Source organism: Leishmania major, chromosome 35 (assembly GCF_000002725.2).
Source record: "Leishmania major strain Friedlin complete genome, chromosome 35".
Classification (NCBI taxonomy): Eukaryota; Euglenozoa; class Kinetoplastea; order Trypanosomatida; family Trypanosomatidae; genus Leishmania; species Leishmania major.
In genome coordinates this window covers 906,472-924,753 of record NC_007284.2, presented here as the reverse complement: position 1 = coordinate 924,753, position 18,282 = coordinate 906,472, and the positions used below count along the sequence as shown (strand labels likewise).

The window sequence follows — 18,282 nt, the reverse complement described above, 5'->3', positions numbered from 1 at the left end:
GACCCTAATGCCACGGCGAGGTGGCCCGCTTTATCAGGGAGCAAAGACCTGAAAAGAGAAAGATCAATAAGTAATAGGGGCACCCATCAAACACGTGTGCGCTGGCACACATCCCCCGCAGTATAGAACCTCTCCGCCACCGACCATCCTCACCTTGCTCGACCTCTCGGCGACACGAAGATGGAAGAGAGGCGAACGAAAAATGGAAGCGAAAGCATTCACGTTCTCGACCGCAACGCACGTAAGAAACACGAGCACGGTGCGTTCGCCCTTACGCTTGATCGATGCCGCCGTGGCTGCGCACTTTTTCAATGCTTCACAGCTTTGCAATTATGTATGTGGGCCTGCTTCGAGAGATCGCACGCATCAGAGCGGCAATGTCACCTTCTGCTCAAATGTGTCAGTCACTCGACGGATGTTGTCCTTCGCCTCCCCTTCGGTCGTGCCTTGCACCACCATCCAGCAAATCATGTAGAATTGTTTCGGCGGCGGTGCCACAGCATCCCCCGGCCTCGCCGAGACGGAGAAGGCAACGAGCGAAGCGTCCTCTACCGGAACACGCACCTTACTCAGCACCCCATCCTGCTTCGGATAAATGTTCACAGACGCCGCCCAGCACTGTGGTGGAAAGAATCCGTGAGACGGGCCGCCGAGCAGCGACCACACCGCTGTGCGTGCAGCGGAGTTCGGGATACGCTCGTTTGCGTCCGCCTCGGGATGGCGCGATGGAGTTGCCTTCTGCCACGGCATCTCCACACCACCTTCTTGCTGGCCGGCTAGAAGCTCTGGGAAAAGGCCCGCCAGTTGTTCCTGGATAGGTATCTGCAACGCACAGCGCACTAGTGCCTCACCCAAGTTCAGCCCGCGATACACAGTTTGAATCATAACGCTGGTCTCCGCGCTTCCAGGCCGACAGTTCACTTCAATCACGTAGGCTCGCTGGCGTGCTGGGTCGTATTTGGCTTCAAAATGAATAACGCCGTGCAAGTGCGCTCCGTGCGCGGAGACGTATGAGTCGAGCAATTCACGCAGGGCACACTGGCCACAGTGCCCCAGCGCTGATGGGCAAACCCCGCCAACCTCAGCAAAGTACGGCGGAGACGGTTCGAAGTTGTCTGAGATGGAGCAGAAGCGCACGACGCCGTGCTCGATAACGCAGTCCATGTCGACCTCCTGTCCCTCAATGAACTCCTCCGCGAGTATCTGCACAGCGGCCGCGCCTCCTTCGAGCACAGGTCCAGCCGCTGCACTGTTGGTGAGGGCGGCAAAGTTTCGTGTGACTGGATGACCCGCAAGCACCGTCCACATAGACCACACATGTTCCACCGCGTCGTGCAGGGTGGGGCACAAGCGGGTTAACAGGCTTCCAGCCCCTGGACTGGGCTTTAGCACCACTGGGAACGCGAGCGCCTCGGCCTCTAGTGTCTTGGAAATAGCCTTGACCAGCGCCGGCCGAGCCTTCTCAAACGCCATTGAGAGCGCATCCGCGTCGCTTGCACAGTTGTTCACCTCTCCTGGTGTCGGAAGCACCGCCGCTACAGGAAGCGGCACCGACTTTGGCGACGGGATGCCGTGTTCGCTGCAGAACAACCGAAACATATCCTTCAAGTTGTTTTGTAGAACCGCGGCAGGTGGCAGAGGGATCGGAGTGAGATTCAGCCGCGCAGCAATTACCGCCGCTTGGTAGACGGCATACTCGTCGAAGGACACAACCGCGTCAGGGACGAGCCCACACGATGCCAGGAAGGCCGACAAGGCAAGGTGCACCTCATCCACGTCGCTCGTCTCGTGCTTCAGCCAGTGCGAAAAGACACCGTCAAACTCGGGCAATGGGGTAAAGGGGTGCACCAACACCAGCGTTACGTTGAGCGAGCGGAGGCGACGGTATAGCGGCAAACGGGCCACGCTGCTTGTACGGAGAAACACAACCACCTTGCCATTCATTGCCTCCAAAGAGGTCCCTGTCATTTTTGTATGCGCGTGGGTCTCCGTGGATGGAAAGGGGCGCCCAGCGAGGGAGGAGAAGTGGAGGCTGCGGGGGTTCAATAATGCACAGTGGTCACAACGAAAGGGGAAGTTTCTTTTATCTTTCTTAGCTGGTTAGGCCTTCGTCGCCGCGCCTCCATTCTTCGACGTTAGTGTTTTCGTTTTATTTTGTTTTTGTTTGCGTGAACGCTGCCTTCCTTGTCAATGAGCAGGGGGCATAGGGGTGTGCTGGCAGTGATGGCGAAAAGATGAGGTTGAACCAAAAGCAAATACGTTGCACACGCTGCTCTTAGCGAAGATACAAGTGAGAGCCGCGGGCGGCAGCGGCGTTGCCCTTTCCCTCTTCCCTTTCGCTTCTTCGGATGGTAAAGAAAAAGGAACGGAAATGAGGCAACGGTGTGTGAGCAGTGGGTTCTTGGCACCAAAGGCGACAAGCGACGGTGCTGCGGAGGAATGCACGAATCCGACCGAGCGAGGCGGCCAAATGACGCTCGTTGGGGCTTCGAGGGCTGCAGGTGGACTCAAGACGCCGTGCCACAGAAGCGACAAACCACGAGCTCTGCTCACCCGTCCAGGAGAGTATGAAAAGAGGGAGTGAAGTTTGAAGGGCAGAAAGCGGCCGGCACCGAAACGCAAAGATGAGCCTAGCGAGTAGTGCATTGCAGTGGTACCAAACGGGGGGAGAGTCGGGAAGAGAGTGAAAGATGGGCTTTGGCATAGGCAGGACGATCGTGGGGCGCTGCAACGCGCACGCGTAGACTACGCGGAGAGGAGGTGCGGGGAGGCGAGCCGAGAGCAAGCACGGCCTTCATGGTGTAGAAAGATGCCACCTGTGTATTATTTGCTTGCCTCTTCGCCGCCCCTCCCCCCCTCCCTGGCTGCGACAGCAGCGGAGCAACACGGCAGAGCGCAGGAGACAGCGAAAGCACTTTTTTTTTGCTATTGCTGACTTTCTGAATTTTGGCTGAGACGTGCCTTTATCTTCTACAACTGCGTAACCGGTTGTACGGCAGCAGGTAAAGGCGAAGAAGGAATTACTCATCTGTAATTCCATGCGTTGCGTTCGTGCGACGAGATGAGCGGGCTCTGCTCACATTCTCGTAAGAAAATGGTGTGCGGCAGCATCGGGGAAGCTCCATCGATGTTTTTTTTTTGTGTGTGTGTCTCCGACTCGCTGGCGGCATATATAAGACTGTGAAGTACCTGAACGCAAACGAGAGAAAGTGTAAGAAACAGTCCACGGGGTGGCAAAGCCGGGAGGAAAAGAGGGGAGGGAGGACGGCGTCCCACGGCAGGACGCGGAAAACGAAGAGATACTCGCCAGCCCACAAACCAACACAAACACGTGAAAAATCGCAAAAGCAAGCGCAAAGAGAAGAATAAAGAGCAGCACATCGAGAACAGCGAAGACACAGCAGGAGGAGCGAACGTACAAAACAAAACCAAACAAAAAGAGAGAAAAGACACAAAACGTGGTGGCTCCAATAAAAAAAAAAAACGAAAGGGGACAACCAGCGAAATGCGCGCACCAGCGACACAGAAACGGGGGTGGGCAACACAGAGAGACGGCATTCACCAACACGCTTCGGACGGCATGATGAGGTGGGAAAGAGGAAACACCCTAGCAGGACTTCTTCTTGTAGATGTGGCCATCGCGCTCGCGCATGACACTGCCCTGACTATTTCGAACACCCCAGAGGGTTGTCGTCGCCGCGCCGGACACGCCCATGAGCAGGCGCAGCGCCGCTGCGGGAACGCGCAGAAGGCTCCCGTCTGGGCCAGTGCAGTAGCTTGCCATGGTGAGCGCCTCCTGCAGTCCGACACGCAGCTGCTCTTGGCCTTGCCGCCAGCCGTCCGCGACGCCGGCAGGTTGGGAAGCACGCGACGGCTCTTCTATGGTGAGCCCGCGATGTTGTGGTGCCACGAGTACCTCGAGGAGTGAGCGACTTGCATGGTAGGACCCGCTCGCCAGCAGCGCTGCCATGTCCGACGCTTGCGTGAGCAGCTCCTGCATGAACACAGAAGACGCCGTGCGGATCGCGTGGTGCAGCGCGGCGCCGCGGTAGTTCGAGAGCGGCAGCAGCAAAAGGCCCTTTGCCGCCTCGCCCACACGTGTCACGGCGGAGAGCGGTTGCAGCCCACAGCAGCACGCCGTCAGCAAAAAGCGGATCGACACACAGTTCGAGTCTTCCACGATGCGCTGCAGAAGCGTCGCGGCGCTACTGCAGTCCTCGACGCGAATGAACGGGATCGGGAGCGGAATCTCCTGCAGCGAAATCCACGAGAGCACCGGTATACTGCGCAAGGCATCAAACGAGTTGCCCTCTGCCAGAGCCGCCAGCACCCCCTTGTCGCTCTGGAAAGAGCCGGCGGCGGTCAGCGTTGTGGGCAGGATTACCACACGGCGGTAGAAGAGAGGCGGTGCTTCGGTTCCGGAAATGGTGCCTGCCTCAGCCGCCGGCACAGACGGCGAAGACGCGGCAATCGCTGCTGCGCCTTTGCTGTTGGCTGGCGACGAGGGGGGCGATGCCGATGCAGTGGAGAAGAAAGCCTGCGCAAAGTCGACGGAGGCGCCGCTCCACGTCAGCGACGTCGGTCGCAGCCGAACCGCCAGCGAAAGCTCACTGCCGCCCTGCTGAAAATGAGAGACGGTGAAGGACGCACGAGACGCCCCCTTCATACCTCCGCTTGCCGCCGCAAGCACGCTCTTTGACGAGGTCAGCAGCCCAGTCAGCTCTAGATGTCGCGTATCGTTTGCCCCACCGCGACCGCAGCCGCCGCCAGCCTGGATGCCAGGCATGTCAGCATGGCAGCGTGCAACACCGCTGCCTCTCCTCGGCTGCGCGGCAAGCGACGCCGGCGGCTTCGGCGTGGCGGTCAGCAGGCGATGAACATCGCTGGTGTTGATGCAGTCGAACACCGTTGCCTCCCCCACCACGACGTGGAACCACAAGTCTTCCTCCGAGCCTTGAGGAAAGGTGTCCATCTGGACCGTGATGCCGCGGCAACTGAGGACAAGCCGCTTGCTTGCATCACGGTCGCCAAAGCCACTGCGGCAGCCACGATCGTGCAAACGCTCGAGCCGCGACGTCGAGGACTCCCCGCTGATGGTGTGAAAGGACCACGTAGCGCCGGTGCCTATGCTTGTGGCGTAGCTGCAACGCGAAAGCGAGGGCTTTGTCCGTCCGTTTGGGAGGTGAGATGGATCATGCGCTAGCGCCGCCGTGTACGCCGTGACAGACGGCGCAGCTGTGTCAGCGCTGGCGCTGTTGCTGCTCATTGCGCGCAGCGCCGCCTCTGACCGTCTGTCGCCGCCGAAGACGTACGGTGCCGCCTGCGCCAGGCTCGCGCCTCGCGAGACGATCTGCAGGTAGCCTCGCCGCTGCTTTCGGACGGCTGCCGACATCAGGTCTGTTCCCTCGTACAAGCTGAGGTTGAGGGAGCAGTCGCTCAGGAAGAACTCAAGCTCGACCGGCGGGTAGAGGTACTTCTCCGGGGTGTCGTGGAGGAGGGCGTCATCGGTGCAGTCGAGTCGGTTGAGACGCACGGCACGCCTCTGCCGTGCGGCCTCGACTCGCTCGCGCGACCAGCAGCTGAGGAAGTGCGGCTGGCGGTCGCACGCAGCAAATAGGTCAAAGCGCCTCTCTGCGGCTACGCCTGGGTCGCCGGCGACGGCATCCGAGTCGGCACGGTCTCCGCAAGGACGGGGATCGCCAGAGGGCAGCAGCGACGATGCAACCGGATCCTCAGACGGTAGAACGCACCATCGCAGCTGTGCTTCAGACGCCACCGTATCCTCCAAATCGGAAAAGGACGAGGACAGAGAGGAGGTCGCAGCACCAGCAGCAGCCACGCTCGGTAGTGGCGGCTGAGGTAACTGGAATGGTGCTCCTCCCTGCGCGCCGCGTACGCCGCGCGTCGGCGCCACTGCCGCCGCGCCCTCCTCGGCCGTCAGCTCGTCATCGTCGTCACTTGATACGGAAATGGTGTCCGAGACTTCATCATAGCGCCGGGACTGCGGCACGGCATCAGCGGACGACGCAGGCAGCGGGGACACGCTTCGCCCGCATCGCGCTCTCTCTTGCTCCACGCCGCTTGCGTTCGAGGAGGTAGAGTGTACTCGTTGATGCTGCGGCACCCACGGCGCACCATCGAGGAGTTCAGCAGCGCGTGTCTGGTACGTGTCGTAGAGCTGTGGGTCTCGTCCGTATGAAGCGTGTAGGGTATCAAGCCAGTGACTGTACCCGTACGCGCTCGCGCTGCTCCGCAAAGCCGAGTGAGAGGCGCTATAGCCTTCAACGCCAGTAGGGGGACCTAGCTGCGACTTTTCCGGCACCGTCCACGGCGATTCGAAGTCGCTAGACGCCTGCAACGACGTCGTCGACGGCAAAAATGGGTAGTGCGATGTGTAGTCGTCGACACTCGCAATGTTGCGCATCATCGGCGCACCGACTGGAGAGGTTCGAAACCCCCCACTGCTTGCATCCTCCTCCGCTGCCCTGTCTCTCGTGACGAGGTAAGGGTTCACACGGAACGTCATGGGAGCGCAGCTGCGCGCCACCTCCTCCGCCACCCACTCAAAGCCCGGCCCGCTGCGCATGACGAGCGCTGCCGGTGCATCCGTCGCCTTCAGGTCAGTCCCTGATCCCCACGCCTCTACAAGCTCGCGGAACACCTCGAAGGAGTCCTTCGCCATGAACGCGGAGAGCTCGATGTGTTGCAGATGCATCGACACAGCCGGCGCCAAGTAAGCGTAGTCGACGGAGCCCCCCTCCTCTCTTGTGTCACCGCCGCCGTGAGCTCCTGACGCCGATGCGCTTAAGCTCTTCGAGCGCACCGTGAGAATCAGGTTGGGCGTTCGCGAGCACGAAGCCGATTTGCCCGTGCGGGGTGCACCGGCGTCATCAGTGCTCTGCTGCATACCCGCGGCGAACGAGGACGAGGAGGAGCAGGCGGCCGTAGAAATCACCTCGCAAAGACGCACAAAGCCGGCGCTCTCCAGGTCAACACCCCAGTCGTCACTCTCGGCCGGGTTGAGCACCTCGTGAACAAGCGCCTCCACGTCACAGTCGTTGCACACATAAAGCGGTAGTGACGTGTGCAGCCATGCCTGCGCACGCATCGTCAGCGGAGCGGACACATCTTCGGAGGCAGGTGCTGGCACCGACGTCGCCGGCAATCTCACTGCAGCGCTCCCGCGTCGTAGCTCTTCAGGTGGTACGGCGGTCCCATGCGCTTCCGCTGACGCCGGAACTATCGCGGGCAGCTTTATCAGCACCGAAGCACGCGGGAGCAGCAGTACCGCCAGCGAGCGGCCGGCACCGCGAGGACGGTACGTGGCCATAAGGTTCGCAACGTCCACGTGCACCTTGGTCGTCCAGAGCGGTTCCTCCGGAAAAGCAGACGCGGCAAACCCCTCAGCCCCGCCCCTCGCCGCGCCACCATCTCGTACGGCAGACGCCGCCGGACCAACAGTCCCGTCACCACCGCTGAAGTATTGCTTCAGTACCGCCGCCAGATGATCGCCGTTGTATGCCACAGCGTGATGAAGACCCAAGCCAGTTAGCTGCAGCCACAAATGCCGCCTGTTGGGCGGCACCGGTGCAGCGGAAAAAGCAGTGGGCACGAGCGGCGTAGTGTAGCAGGAGTGCGCCGCGGTTGCGATGGGCGGCACCCTCGCCATTTCGAGGAGACGCACCTCGCACACGCCGCTCTCACGAACGGTGGGCAGCGGCGCGTGCGCGGCTCGTCCAGCCGTTGTGGCGATCGATTGGAGCTCTCGCACGTAGGCGCCCCAAACGTCGGACAGCACGCGTGAGCTGCGGCTAACCCACTGACCGCCGCTGTCGTCATCGCCCTCGGTCGTGTCACTCGCATCTCTGTGGCACCTGTCATCCCCCTCCTCTTCGTCGTCTCGCACCTCTGCGTAGCTCTGCACAAGCTGCACCAGAGTGCCGGCGCGTCGGTGGCCAAGGTGAGCTGCCTGGGAGTTCCGCATATAGTAAGCCAAGTCTTTGCACGTGCTTCCCCCCAGGCCGTGCGACACGGGTGGTGCACCGCCAGAGCCTACAGAATTCGATACGTAGCTCTTGTAAAGCGGCGACGCTGCCGCCGCCCCTGCCCCTCCGCCAGCGCCTCGACCATCGCAGGACGTGTGTGGCGGCGCCGGCGCCGGCTGCCGCTCCCACAAAGAGAAGCCGCCCAATCGAACACGTGCGTAGTTTGCCTGACCAGCCTTGGCGAAGGCGCCGTCGCCGCTCAGCCCACGCACCGACACGTCAACGAGCTCCATGATGTAAAGGTGGTAGAGACAGTTCAAGTCGACCAGGCAGCGCCGCTGCGACCTCGGCAGACACCGGTAAAGCGGCTCCCCGACCACCTGGCCCATCGGCGAGAGACGAGGCGCAAAGAGCCCCAGACGAATGCGACTGACGCGCACGTCAAGTGATGTGCACGTCGTGTCCAAGAGGCGCCACAGCTCTGGCACAGCGTTCCGCAGCGGATCTGCGCTGTCGCCGCCATCGCCGCTGCCTCGAGACTTGAGCCTGGAAGTATCATCCTGAATGTCGCCGCCCGCGGCGCACCTGCTCACCCTCGCGCCGGCAAGGCCGCGGCTTGTGGTCACTGCATCTGCCATGGCGAAGGCTTCTGCGGCGGAGCCGGTAGGATGTTCGACCGGCTCTTCGCGGCAGTCGTAAGGCCGGACGGCACCGCCAGATGTGTTCAAGCACCGGCTTTCATCCGAGACATCCACCAATGCTGCGCCCGCTCCGTCAGGGGCAGGGAGGCCGTCTGAACGCACAGAAGCTACACTGACAACAGGTACCTGGTCACGCGGTGGTGCGCTGCTGCCCGGCTCTCTCGCTGCTGTGGCTACCTTTCCAGCACGCAGGCGCTGGCGGCACCGCGATAGCGTTAATAGCAGCTCATTCACGTAGTGAGTTGCGAGCAGATAGTCGTCCTGCGTTAGTGCGGTCGTCGTGATTTCACCGAGCCGTATCTGCAGCGCCAGAACGCGTTCCAAGGCTCTCCACGAGCCTCCAACAAGACCAGGAAGACTGGTGTGCGTCACGTTGATGTTCATCTCGTGACTGTAGTCCACTCGAAACAGCTCCGAGTTGGTCTGCTCGAGGATATCTTGCAGGTACACAACCGCCTCACGCCATTTGACCGACGTACTCGCGGGTGTGTAAACCACAGCAGCGGGTGTGGCCACATCGGCGCCGCGAGCAGCCGTGGTCGCGGATGGCGTGTGTACCACCTGCAAATCGCGCAGCGAAAAGCTCAGCAACTCGGGCAGGAAGCGCGCCCGCGTGTCCACGTCTTCGGGAAACCCAAGCTGCTCCTGTACGACAATCGCTGAGGCAACTGCCGCCTCCTCCGCCAGCTTTGCCGATGCCGTTGTGGGCGATGCCGCGACGCGGTCTCCGTCGCCCTTCGCCTGCCGCGCTCGGCGGCGGAGGAGTGCACGGTTATGACGATGGGTGTCGAAACTCGACTCTCGTAAGCGCTGCAGAAGGCGTGCGAGTAGCAACGACTGTGGTTCGGCTGCAGCTGAGGCGGGGGATGCGGTAGACGCAGACACGCCATCAGCGAGATCGGGTGGGAGCTCAGGTGAGGTTGTGGTGCCGTTCGGGTGGATAGGGAATCGAATCGACGCATCGACACTCTCCAGGAGCACCTTGACGGAGCTGCGGGTGCGGATCACGGGCGATAGAGGCAGAATTGGTGACGGCGGCGAAGAGAGCCTGCGAGCTGACAAGCCTGTGGTGCCGGTCAGAGCCTCTGCCGTGCGATTTAGCTCCCCTCTGCCCCCCTTCTGCACACCGCCCACGCGGCGGATCAGCTTCTCGACAGTAGTGCCGTACATCGCGAGGACCTCAACCAGTCCTGCGTCAAGCTGGACGGAGATCTTGGCCACACCAACGACGACAGTCTCCTGGTAGATGCGCAGGCAAGGTGACGGAGGCGGGGCCAGTACTCCCGCGGCAGGCGGTTGATCCGGCAGTGGCGGTGTGGAACGGTGGAAGATGACCAAGGCGTATGGGCTGCGCTCTGCGTGCATAAGCTTCGCGGGTCGCAGTGAGTGCGCCAGCAACGGCGACAAGAGCGGCACGCCACGTACTTCAGCAGCGGAAAACGAATAAGACGACGCTGCACTGCGTTGCCCGGCCGCGGCGGTGGCGTGGCGGTACTCCAAGAAAGAGATCGACCCGACGCCAAGGAAAAAACTCACGCCGCCGCCGTTGGAGTTTCCTGCGGCAGTGCGTGCCCGCGCGAGCTGCTCTGTCACGGCGGGGTCGGCCAGTTTGTTGTCGAAGATGCGTCGGTAAATCTTCCGCTTCCTTGCCGACTGCTGGAAAACGCCCCTGGCAGTCGGCAAAGATGTGGACAACGACAAGGGCGCCTCAGCATCGATGTTTGGAAAGAGTATGTCCGCATCGCGCATGACATAGGTGAAGTGCGGCGTGGTGAGGGCCTCGTACACGGGCAGGGTTGAAGCAGCAGTCGGCTGCTGCAAAGGGGCTGTCGCCCGCGGGTCGAGAAGGGCAAGCTGCTGCGAGGAAAGCGCGCAGCGCCACGCACACGCGACAGCGTTGGCGTCGACCACGGACCTCGTCAGCAAGCTGATAGAGCACCCACCACAATGCACGCTCACGTACTTGGCGGCGGCGCGCAGCTGTGCGGCGGTCAAGGTGGCGGCAGTGACGGCCTCGTCAGAATCTAGTGGGACCGCCGCTACCTGCTTTGCCAGCTCTCCCGCTGTACTGGCAGGTTCCACTGCCGAAGAGAAGGAAGAGAGACTGCATGCGTAAGCCACGCCCTCATCAGAATCCGTCGTATCGCCCATTACCTGCTTCATCATGGCCACCAGGTGGGCTATCTGCACTGCAGAGAGAACGATGCTCCAACCTTCTGCGGCGTCCACGTCCACAAGAACCCTCGGCGGCGGCAGCGGCGCATCTGCAGACACCAGCGAAGGGGAAGGCGAAGTACTCATGGCGTTGGCAGCTGCACCGGCACCTCGACGGGCAACGCGCACCGTGAAGGGTGCCCCAGCAGCGGGCTCGCTGTCATCCCTCGCTGTTGCCCCCGGCGGCTGCTCTGCACTACCCGCGGTGAGCGCCGTAGACGTCGTGAAAACCAAGTCGTCCAGCGAGAACTCCGACGGCAGCGGGCCATCGCTGGCCATGACATGAACGTAGCACTGCCAATCCTGTATGCTCGCCGTGCACTGCATGTCTTCCACCGACGCCCCAGTGGACTCGTCCACCGTGAAGCGTAGCCCTCGACGACACGACAGATGCAACACACGTGTTCCACTGAGCACGCGCAGCGGTGCCGCCGCAGCACTTGCCCGTGCAGCCGCATGCGGTCGGCCGCTGCGGCGGCTCGCGGAGTCTGTGCTGCGCAGGAGTGACCCGGCGGCCCCAACGGGTGGGATGCAGAAGGTGAGGCGCACCTCCTCCACGCCTACCGCCACGCCCTGCAGCTGCTGCTTAAGGTATGTCATCAGGTCCCCCACGGTGTGAAACTGTGTGGCGGGACCTTCTTTGGGGCTTGCCGGCCTCGCGGCGCCATCAGCGGTTAGCAACCCAGCGTCCGCGTCCAAGTCACCAAAGTCCGCCCCTGTCGCGTCGGGTGAGCTGCGTTGATTCTCCGCCTCGATGTGTAGCCATGAGTGATCCTCAATGGAGTACGACCGTGCCAGCTTCGCCATCTCGTCGCGCCGAAGCCGCCTCGACGAGTACAAGGGCGGCTGCGTAGGTTTCGCGTCGTCGCCTTCTTCCGCAACAGAGAGCCCTGCCACTGCAGGGTCTGGGACAGAAGCACTGTCTCGCTGACGTGCAGTATCGTCCTCCGCATCTTGCGGCACACCCGCGGGCCGGGTCACCAGAGAGGGAGCGTCTGTGTGAGAGTCGTCAGTAGAGTCCGCGATAGCCGCGGTGGCCACGTCAAAGACCAAATCCATTGACTCCACCGACAGCGATTTCTGCGTCGTGACTTGGCGTAGGAACGACACAAGCCCGGCGGAGCGAATCTTGCCTCTGAGCAGTCGCACCGGTGGGCTGCGCGGTACGCCGGCAGTGAATTCATTGTTGCTCTCCGCCCCTTTCGCCGCCTTCGTCGCTGCGGCTTCACTGTTCACCGGCCCACTGCAAGATTGACTCGGCGGCGAAGGAGACGCTGAAAGACCAGCATCAACGTCACTCGTGGTGTTCCTTCTTCGCACAGTGGAAGAGGAGAAGGCACACTGCTGCTGCTGCTGTGCCGCTGCTGTTGCCGCCTTGGACGAGGCCACCGCCGACGCGTGCGACGTCGCGCGCAGCACGTCGACAAACGGATTATACGCAGGGTCGAAGAAAACCTCATTCACCCGCTCCTCGTTGAGGTGGAACGTGCTTGTCTGGTAGTCATAGTGGCCAAAGTTTTTGAAAATCTTGCGCTGCAGTGGAAGAAGCAGGTAGGTGTTCACAAAGTTCATTGTGCTCACGCTTCGCCGCCACCTCTCTCTCTCTCTCTCTCTCTCGCCCCCCCCCTACGCAGCGACCTCTCGTTCTCGACTTCCTTACAGATGCACCCACGGCCAGCGAAACAAACAAACACACATCTAACGCCGTCGATCAGCGGGGCTGCAAGGGGCGTGGGAAGGTGAAGTGGGATGGGGGACGCAAGAGATATGCCGCACTAAATAATAATGAAAGGAGAACACAAACAAAGTTACAGTGCGGAACACGAAGAGCGAAAGAAAAAAATGGCGGGGGAGGGGGAGCCACGGTAGCAGGAGCGCAGTTGATGGTGCTGCTGCTGTTCCGCGTTGCTTCAGGTTGTGTGTGTGTGTGTGTGTGTGTCTGTGTGTGATTGCCGCTCCAGGTGCATGAAACACGAGGTACAAGCCTGATCTTCCGATTGAGCTTCTATGAGCGTAGAAGCTCAGTGAAGTGTGTGTGAGTGCGTGGGAGGAGGGGTTAGTGAGTGGCGAAGTAGAGAGCCTGGGATGGACACTACGGACAGGCCGACATCATCACACACGTAAATACTGACTCGCGTAGAGAGAGCCACGCGACAGGAACGCAGAGAAGGAAAAGAAAGCGTGTGTGTGTGTGTGTGTGTGTGTGTGTGTGTGTAGGAATATGGAATAAACACAGGCACAGGAGACAGAGGGCGAGACAACCCTCAACAAGAGGACCACGAAAACTGGGAACGGAGGCGAGAACAGCGAAAGGCGCGAGTGAGGCGACGTCGGGGCGCAGCGCCGGAGCTACACGAACAGCGAGGAGAGGCAGACACGCGCTACAATGGGCAACTGAAGGCTCGCACCAGACCTCTCGGGTACAAGAGAAGGGGAAAGGGAAAAGAAGGAGGGGGGCCACCGCGAAGCGCACGCACGTGTGCGCACCTTCCCAGAATGGGATAGAGGGCGAGATTGTGTGCGCAGCTGTAGGCGGCGATGGTGATCTAGAAAAGCACAAGGCACAGCCACCGGTGTGAATGTATATGACAGGGGTGGTGGTGGTGGTGGTGGTGGGTGGGTGTTTCGTGGTGTGCGCGTATCTGCGCTGTTGTGGATAGCCGAGTGTGCAGTGGAGTCCCTTCTCCGCGCCTCGCCGTACAGAAAACAAACCCAGAGACGCCAAGGACGACGACAGAGCGAGGAGCCGATCACACTCGATTAGATAACAAGCAAAGTAGTAGCAGAGGATGAAAGATGGAAAGGAGGAGACTAGAATAGGGAAAAAACGAAGAGCACTCGAAAGCCGAAGGACGCTGCTTGGCGGGCTGGTACGGGAATGACTTCTGCAGCAGCAGCGGCGCGCGCGCACACACACACGAAGAGGGGCGGAAGTGGAAAGTAATGAAGATATGTGGAGTCGCAGGAAGACGGCGAAGGAGAAGTTGAGCATAAGTCTGTACAAACAGTGCTGGGTCGCAGTCACTCGTATAAGAGAGACGCGATGCCACACTAACACAACTGATGCATCGAGAGCTCGCGCGCAGGCGTCACGATCTGCCGCAGAGCAGAAGGATGGTTTAACGATATTGGAAAGGGGGAGAGGCGATCCACCAAACAGAGAGCGACGGCAAGCCAAGCGCACCGCCACAATTATCCCATCCGCACCCTCTTCTCCCAGCGGTGATTTATGTTGCCCGTGGGCGCACAGCCTCTTTAATATTTTTGGTTTCCATCTTCGCTCCCTCCTCGCCCGCGATGACAAAGTTGATAAGAGCCTACACAGCTTGTCTGGAAGGAGGTCATTCAGCAGCAGCAGCGGCGCGCCATCCATGTGAGTGCGACAGACGCGTGGGGTGGCAGCATCCCGCATTTGCTGTGTACCAACACTCCCCCCCCCTCGGGACCACGCGAAACACATATGCGTCCTCGCTCATGTGCCGCATCGTTGTCCCGAAAATCGTGGAAGGCTCACCCGTCACACATCAGACGCCCTCGGTCTTTCGCTGGCGTGAAAGGAAAGACGCTGCCCTCCCCCGAGCACTGCAAGTGGATTCCTGTTCAACCCTATCTGCCCCTTCGATAGCGGTATCGCGTTCATGCTCCGCGCACTGCAAGTCACCACAAAGTGGTGCAGTTGCACCTGCAGCGGCGGCTTTGCAGCAGAGGCGTTGACTGTGGCTGCGTGGGTGTCGAGAATGATTTGCAGCATGTCTAGCGGATCGTTCACATCGCGACGGCGGCGCACGCCGAGAGGCGACCACGCGGCAACAAGGTCCTCCAGATGACGTTCGGTAATCTGGCCCAAGCTGGCAGTTCCATCCAGTGAGGCTCCCGTAATATCTACGAAAAAGCTCTCCTCACTGCCCCTCACCGCCGAAGCATCAGTCCGCTGCCGCTGTCGCACGTCTGCTCTGAAACGCATCTTGTTCCACCACAAGGATCCCGTGGGGCCGTAGAGAGCTTGGTACAGCGGGGTTGCGCGGTAGTGCGCCGCCAGCTGGGCGGGCTGGAGGGCGTACTCGGATGTGAACCAGCGACGACGCACGCTAGGGAAAGGGAAAAGGACGTCGGCGTGGCCGGAGCGTAGTGTCTCGTGTACCTCCACAGCGCGACGCAGATGGCGCACGTGCTCGTCATCCGTGCCCGGCGTTCTGGCAGCGTCGCTGGCAGCCAGCCGCAGCGTTTCTTGCGCATCCAGGTGTGTACTCTCGATGTAATCCCTCGCATCCGTCGCCGCCCACTCCGGCGCACCGACCCCGGCCTCCGCGACGTGGCCAAAGATCGCAACGACTCCGTGCGGGCGCAGAGCGCGGTGTGCGAGAGATAAGTGCCACGGTGCGTCGAAGAGCATCTCATGGGCAAACACGTTACTGGGTAGCACAATAAGGTCCAGAGAGCCCGGGGAAACATGCTCGAGCGGCGAGTACAGGGAAGGTATCCTAGCTGTAGACGCACTCGTAAGATGGTCCCCACCGCCGCCGCGCGGCACCAACGACGCGGCTGGCAGCGGCATCGGTGGCTCTGCACCAGCCGTGTCACCTGCGGAGGTGCCGTTCGGCAGCGACAGCAGAGTTGGGGCAGCATCTGTAGCGGTTGTCTGGGCTCTCTTGTGCTTGCGCGGCGTCAGGGCGCTGACGTGGGCAGCGGGGATATGTTGTCGACAGCGGTTCCACACACGCCGAACCTGCACGTCTGATGCGGTGGAAGGGCAAATCACGAGACAGTCCTTGTAAAAGGGAACGGAGTCTGCGAGCGCGGAAAGCCAAGCCTCTAGAGGCTCCACAAAAAGGCCTTGTGGGCCACGTGATGAGCCCTGAAGAGCATGTCCGAATGGCGACAGAAGGTTGTGCTTCGAGGACGCCGATGCTGCACCCGCACCATTACCCTTTGAGTAGCGACGGCCTCGTAGTGAAGTCGGTGATCGTTGCCGCCGCGCTCCTGTGAGCGTGCAAAAACCACGTTGCTGAGGCCCTGCAAAGCCCAGCTGAGTCAGTTGCCGCACACATTGGTGTGTGGATGAAGTGCACAAGGGCATGGAACGCCGAGGCACAGCTTTGGCAGAGAAGAGGATGCGCAACTCTGTCCTCCGCCGTGTCTTCGGCAAGGCCTTTCCTTCGTAGTACTCCCTCCTCCTCGCTGCGGTTGCCCGCGCGAGCAGCGGGAGCCAACACAACAGAGAACCACGACGAAAAAATGAGAACAGAGCGAAAACAGACGCATAGGTGAGAAGCGGGTAGAGTGCAGACGGAGGAACGAACGCAAAGGCAGCCACTGAGCACATCTTCATCTGCGGGTGGTTTTTTTTTCTCGGCAAGAGAAGACAACCACAGCGACGCCATTCGAGAAGCGTAGCGCCCTTCCTCAGCCGATCGTACACGCAAACAAAACCGAGGACGAAGCCTGGTCAGCAAAGGCCGCCGTCATCGATACCTCCCCCCTCCCACTTCTCTCCGAAAATTGTGAGGCTGCTGGCTGCATCCATGTGCCTCTCTCTCTCTGACAAGGCGGACACTGCAACGTAAACAGTCCAGATCCTGCTTCACGCGTTGAGCGATCGTCGGCTCTTTTCGCTGTCTGCACTCTTCGCTGGAATGGAAGGGGGGGGGCCGAAGAGCATAAAGAGCGTGTGGCCCCTTGCGAGCTGATGCACACCCGCACAAACGCACGCACTCACACTCACACACTCACACAACTAGCAACAACACAAGACAGAGGCGGAGAAACAAAAGCGCGCAGAGAGAAAAGTGTGCCGGTGGGGGTGTAATGAACACGTCAGGCGTTGACATGAATAGCTGCCTGCTGTGAAGCACAAGTCCTTACCTTCACACACACGCACTCTCTCTCACGCGCCCCGACTTCGCTGTTTTATTCAGCTTTCTGTCCTTTCAGCATTTTTTTCGCCGAGACCTTCCGAACGCGTGCGCTCGTGCAAGAGCATTGCACGCACGCACATACATGCAGGTGGTAAGTCGTTGCTACAGTGAGCAGCTTACACAAATCCGATTACTGGTAACGCGGAAGAGCGAGCAAACACACCGGCGAGGGGGGGGGCGCGGGCTTCGAGACGCGCAGCGCCACAGACGCGAGATGCAGAGAAACAAAGCCCAAACCAAAAGAGGCGTGTTCGCTTCTCGATAGCACCCGCGCAACACTTCTTTGCAGCCTCCTTGACATGCCCCTGCCTACGGATCGTGTCATGCTCCGTGACCAAAGCCGCAGCACTCCCTCCCACCGCAGATCGCTGCGGCTACGGGTAGGGCGCGAGAAAGCTGATCTCGGGAACCGCCTGCTGCGGCGACTTTTGCCAGCTGCTGTGCGCGTGCAGCCCATCGTTCATCTCGTTTCGTCGGATGGTCTCGCGCCAGATGCCCGTGCGGAAGTACTTGGTGTGCTGCGAGAAGCGCCACTGAGTTCCGTTGCGCGGGTTGTACCCTACGAACTCGGTCATCTTTTGTCCGCGCTGCAGCTCGTCAATAAACATATAGCGCATGCGCGTCCACGGTCGTGGAACCAGCGGCGACTCGGCCAACGCGCACCTCATGCCGTAGCGCTTGAGAGTGTCCTGAACAGGCTCCATCGCCTCTGTGAGGCTTGCGTGTGGCAGCTTCGAGTACAGCAGCCCACCCGGGCGGAGCTCGGCGTACAGGGAGCACTGCTCAATGGCATCCATCCCGATGCGAAGGTCCCATTCACCGTTCGATTGAGTGAGACCCCACTCATCCGGCTGCACAAAAAGAGGGTTCAAAACTACGGGGATGCTCTGTCCAGTGATGTAGAGCACTACTGGGCCCGCCCGAATCGCGTTGGCGTGAGCGCCGTTGTCTGCCGTCTTGGCTGCCGCATCGGGCAAAGACAACAGCGCAGGAGTTCGACTCACTCGATCGCCGTAGTTCGGCTTAGCATACACCGCCTCCTCCGTGTGGTAGCCCGTGAGAAGGCGCGTTGATGGGCACCGAAGCTGCTCTAACCAATGCAGCGGCACTACCGTGGTGGGCAGGAGGGGGTCGACTAGGGCATCTTCTACGCGAATCGAGCGACGATGGTTGCGAGACACGATCTTGTAGTCGACGTACATGCTTCCGAGCTTCATGCGGAATCGCAAGACGCGGCAAGTTCGCAGCATTGCTATAATGAAGAGTGAAGACTCGCTGTAGGTGCAGACTAGACGTGTATGCGTGGCTTTGTACCGGTGCGCGTGTGATCCAGCGCTGTTCAGGTGCAACCCTCTCAACCAAAAGCAAACCAAGGCTGCAGCTTCTCTCGAATTTCCGTCAACGGCGGAGAGAGGGACGCGCCTACTCCACGGTGAACAGAAGCCGGCACCGCTACTCAAACGAATC

General features: G+C 60.7%; 4 protein-coding genes across 4 annotated transcripts; all 4 read right to left on the bottom strand.

The window, feature by feature from the left end:
* Window positions 1–366: 366 nt before the first annotated feature.
* LMJF_35_2260 (conserved hypothetical protein) lies at window positions 367–1,968 on the bottom strand (the record flags this gene model as incomplete). The annotated part of the gene is made up of 1 exon (XM_003722572.1): window positions 367–1,968. The coding sequence occupies one exon, from the start codon at window positions 1,966–1,968 to the stop codon at window positions 367–369; it is 1,602 nt and encodes a 533-aa protein (XP_003722620.1).
* Window positions 1,969–3,607: 1,639 nt separating this feature from the next.
* Window positions 3,608–12,472, bottom strand: LMJF_35_2250 (conserved hypothetical protein; the record flags this gene model as incomplete). Its single annotated transcript, XM_003722571.1, has 1 exon — window positions 3,608–12,472. The coding sequence occupies one exon, from the start codon at window positions 12,470–12,472 to the stop codon at window positions 3,608–3,610; it is 8,865 nt and encodes a 2,954-aa protein (XP_003722619.1).
* A 1,945-nt stretch (window positions 12,473–14,417) lies between these two features.
* On the bottom strand, window positions 14,418–15,977 carry LMJF_35_2240 (conserved hypothetical protein; the record flags this gene model as incomplete). Its single annotated transcript, XM_003722570.1, has 1 exon — window positions 14,418–15,977. One exon carries the CDS (start codon window positions 15,975–15,977, stop codon window positions 14,418–14,420), a length of 1,560 nt encoding a protein of 519 aa, XP_003722618.1.
* A 1,212-nt stretch (window positions 15,978–17,189) lies between these two features.
* On the bottom strand, window positions 17,190–18,065 carry LMJF_35_2230 (conserved hypothetical protein; the record flags this gene model as incomplete). The annotated part of the gene is made up of 1 exon (XM_003722569.1): window positions 17,190–18,065. The coding sequence occupies one exon, from the start codon at window positions 18,063–18,065 to the stop codon at window positions 17,190–17,192; it is 876 nt and encodes a 291-aa protein (XP_003722617.1).
* Window positions 18,066–18,282: the final 217 nt, after the last annotated feature.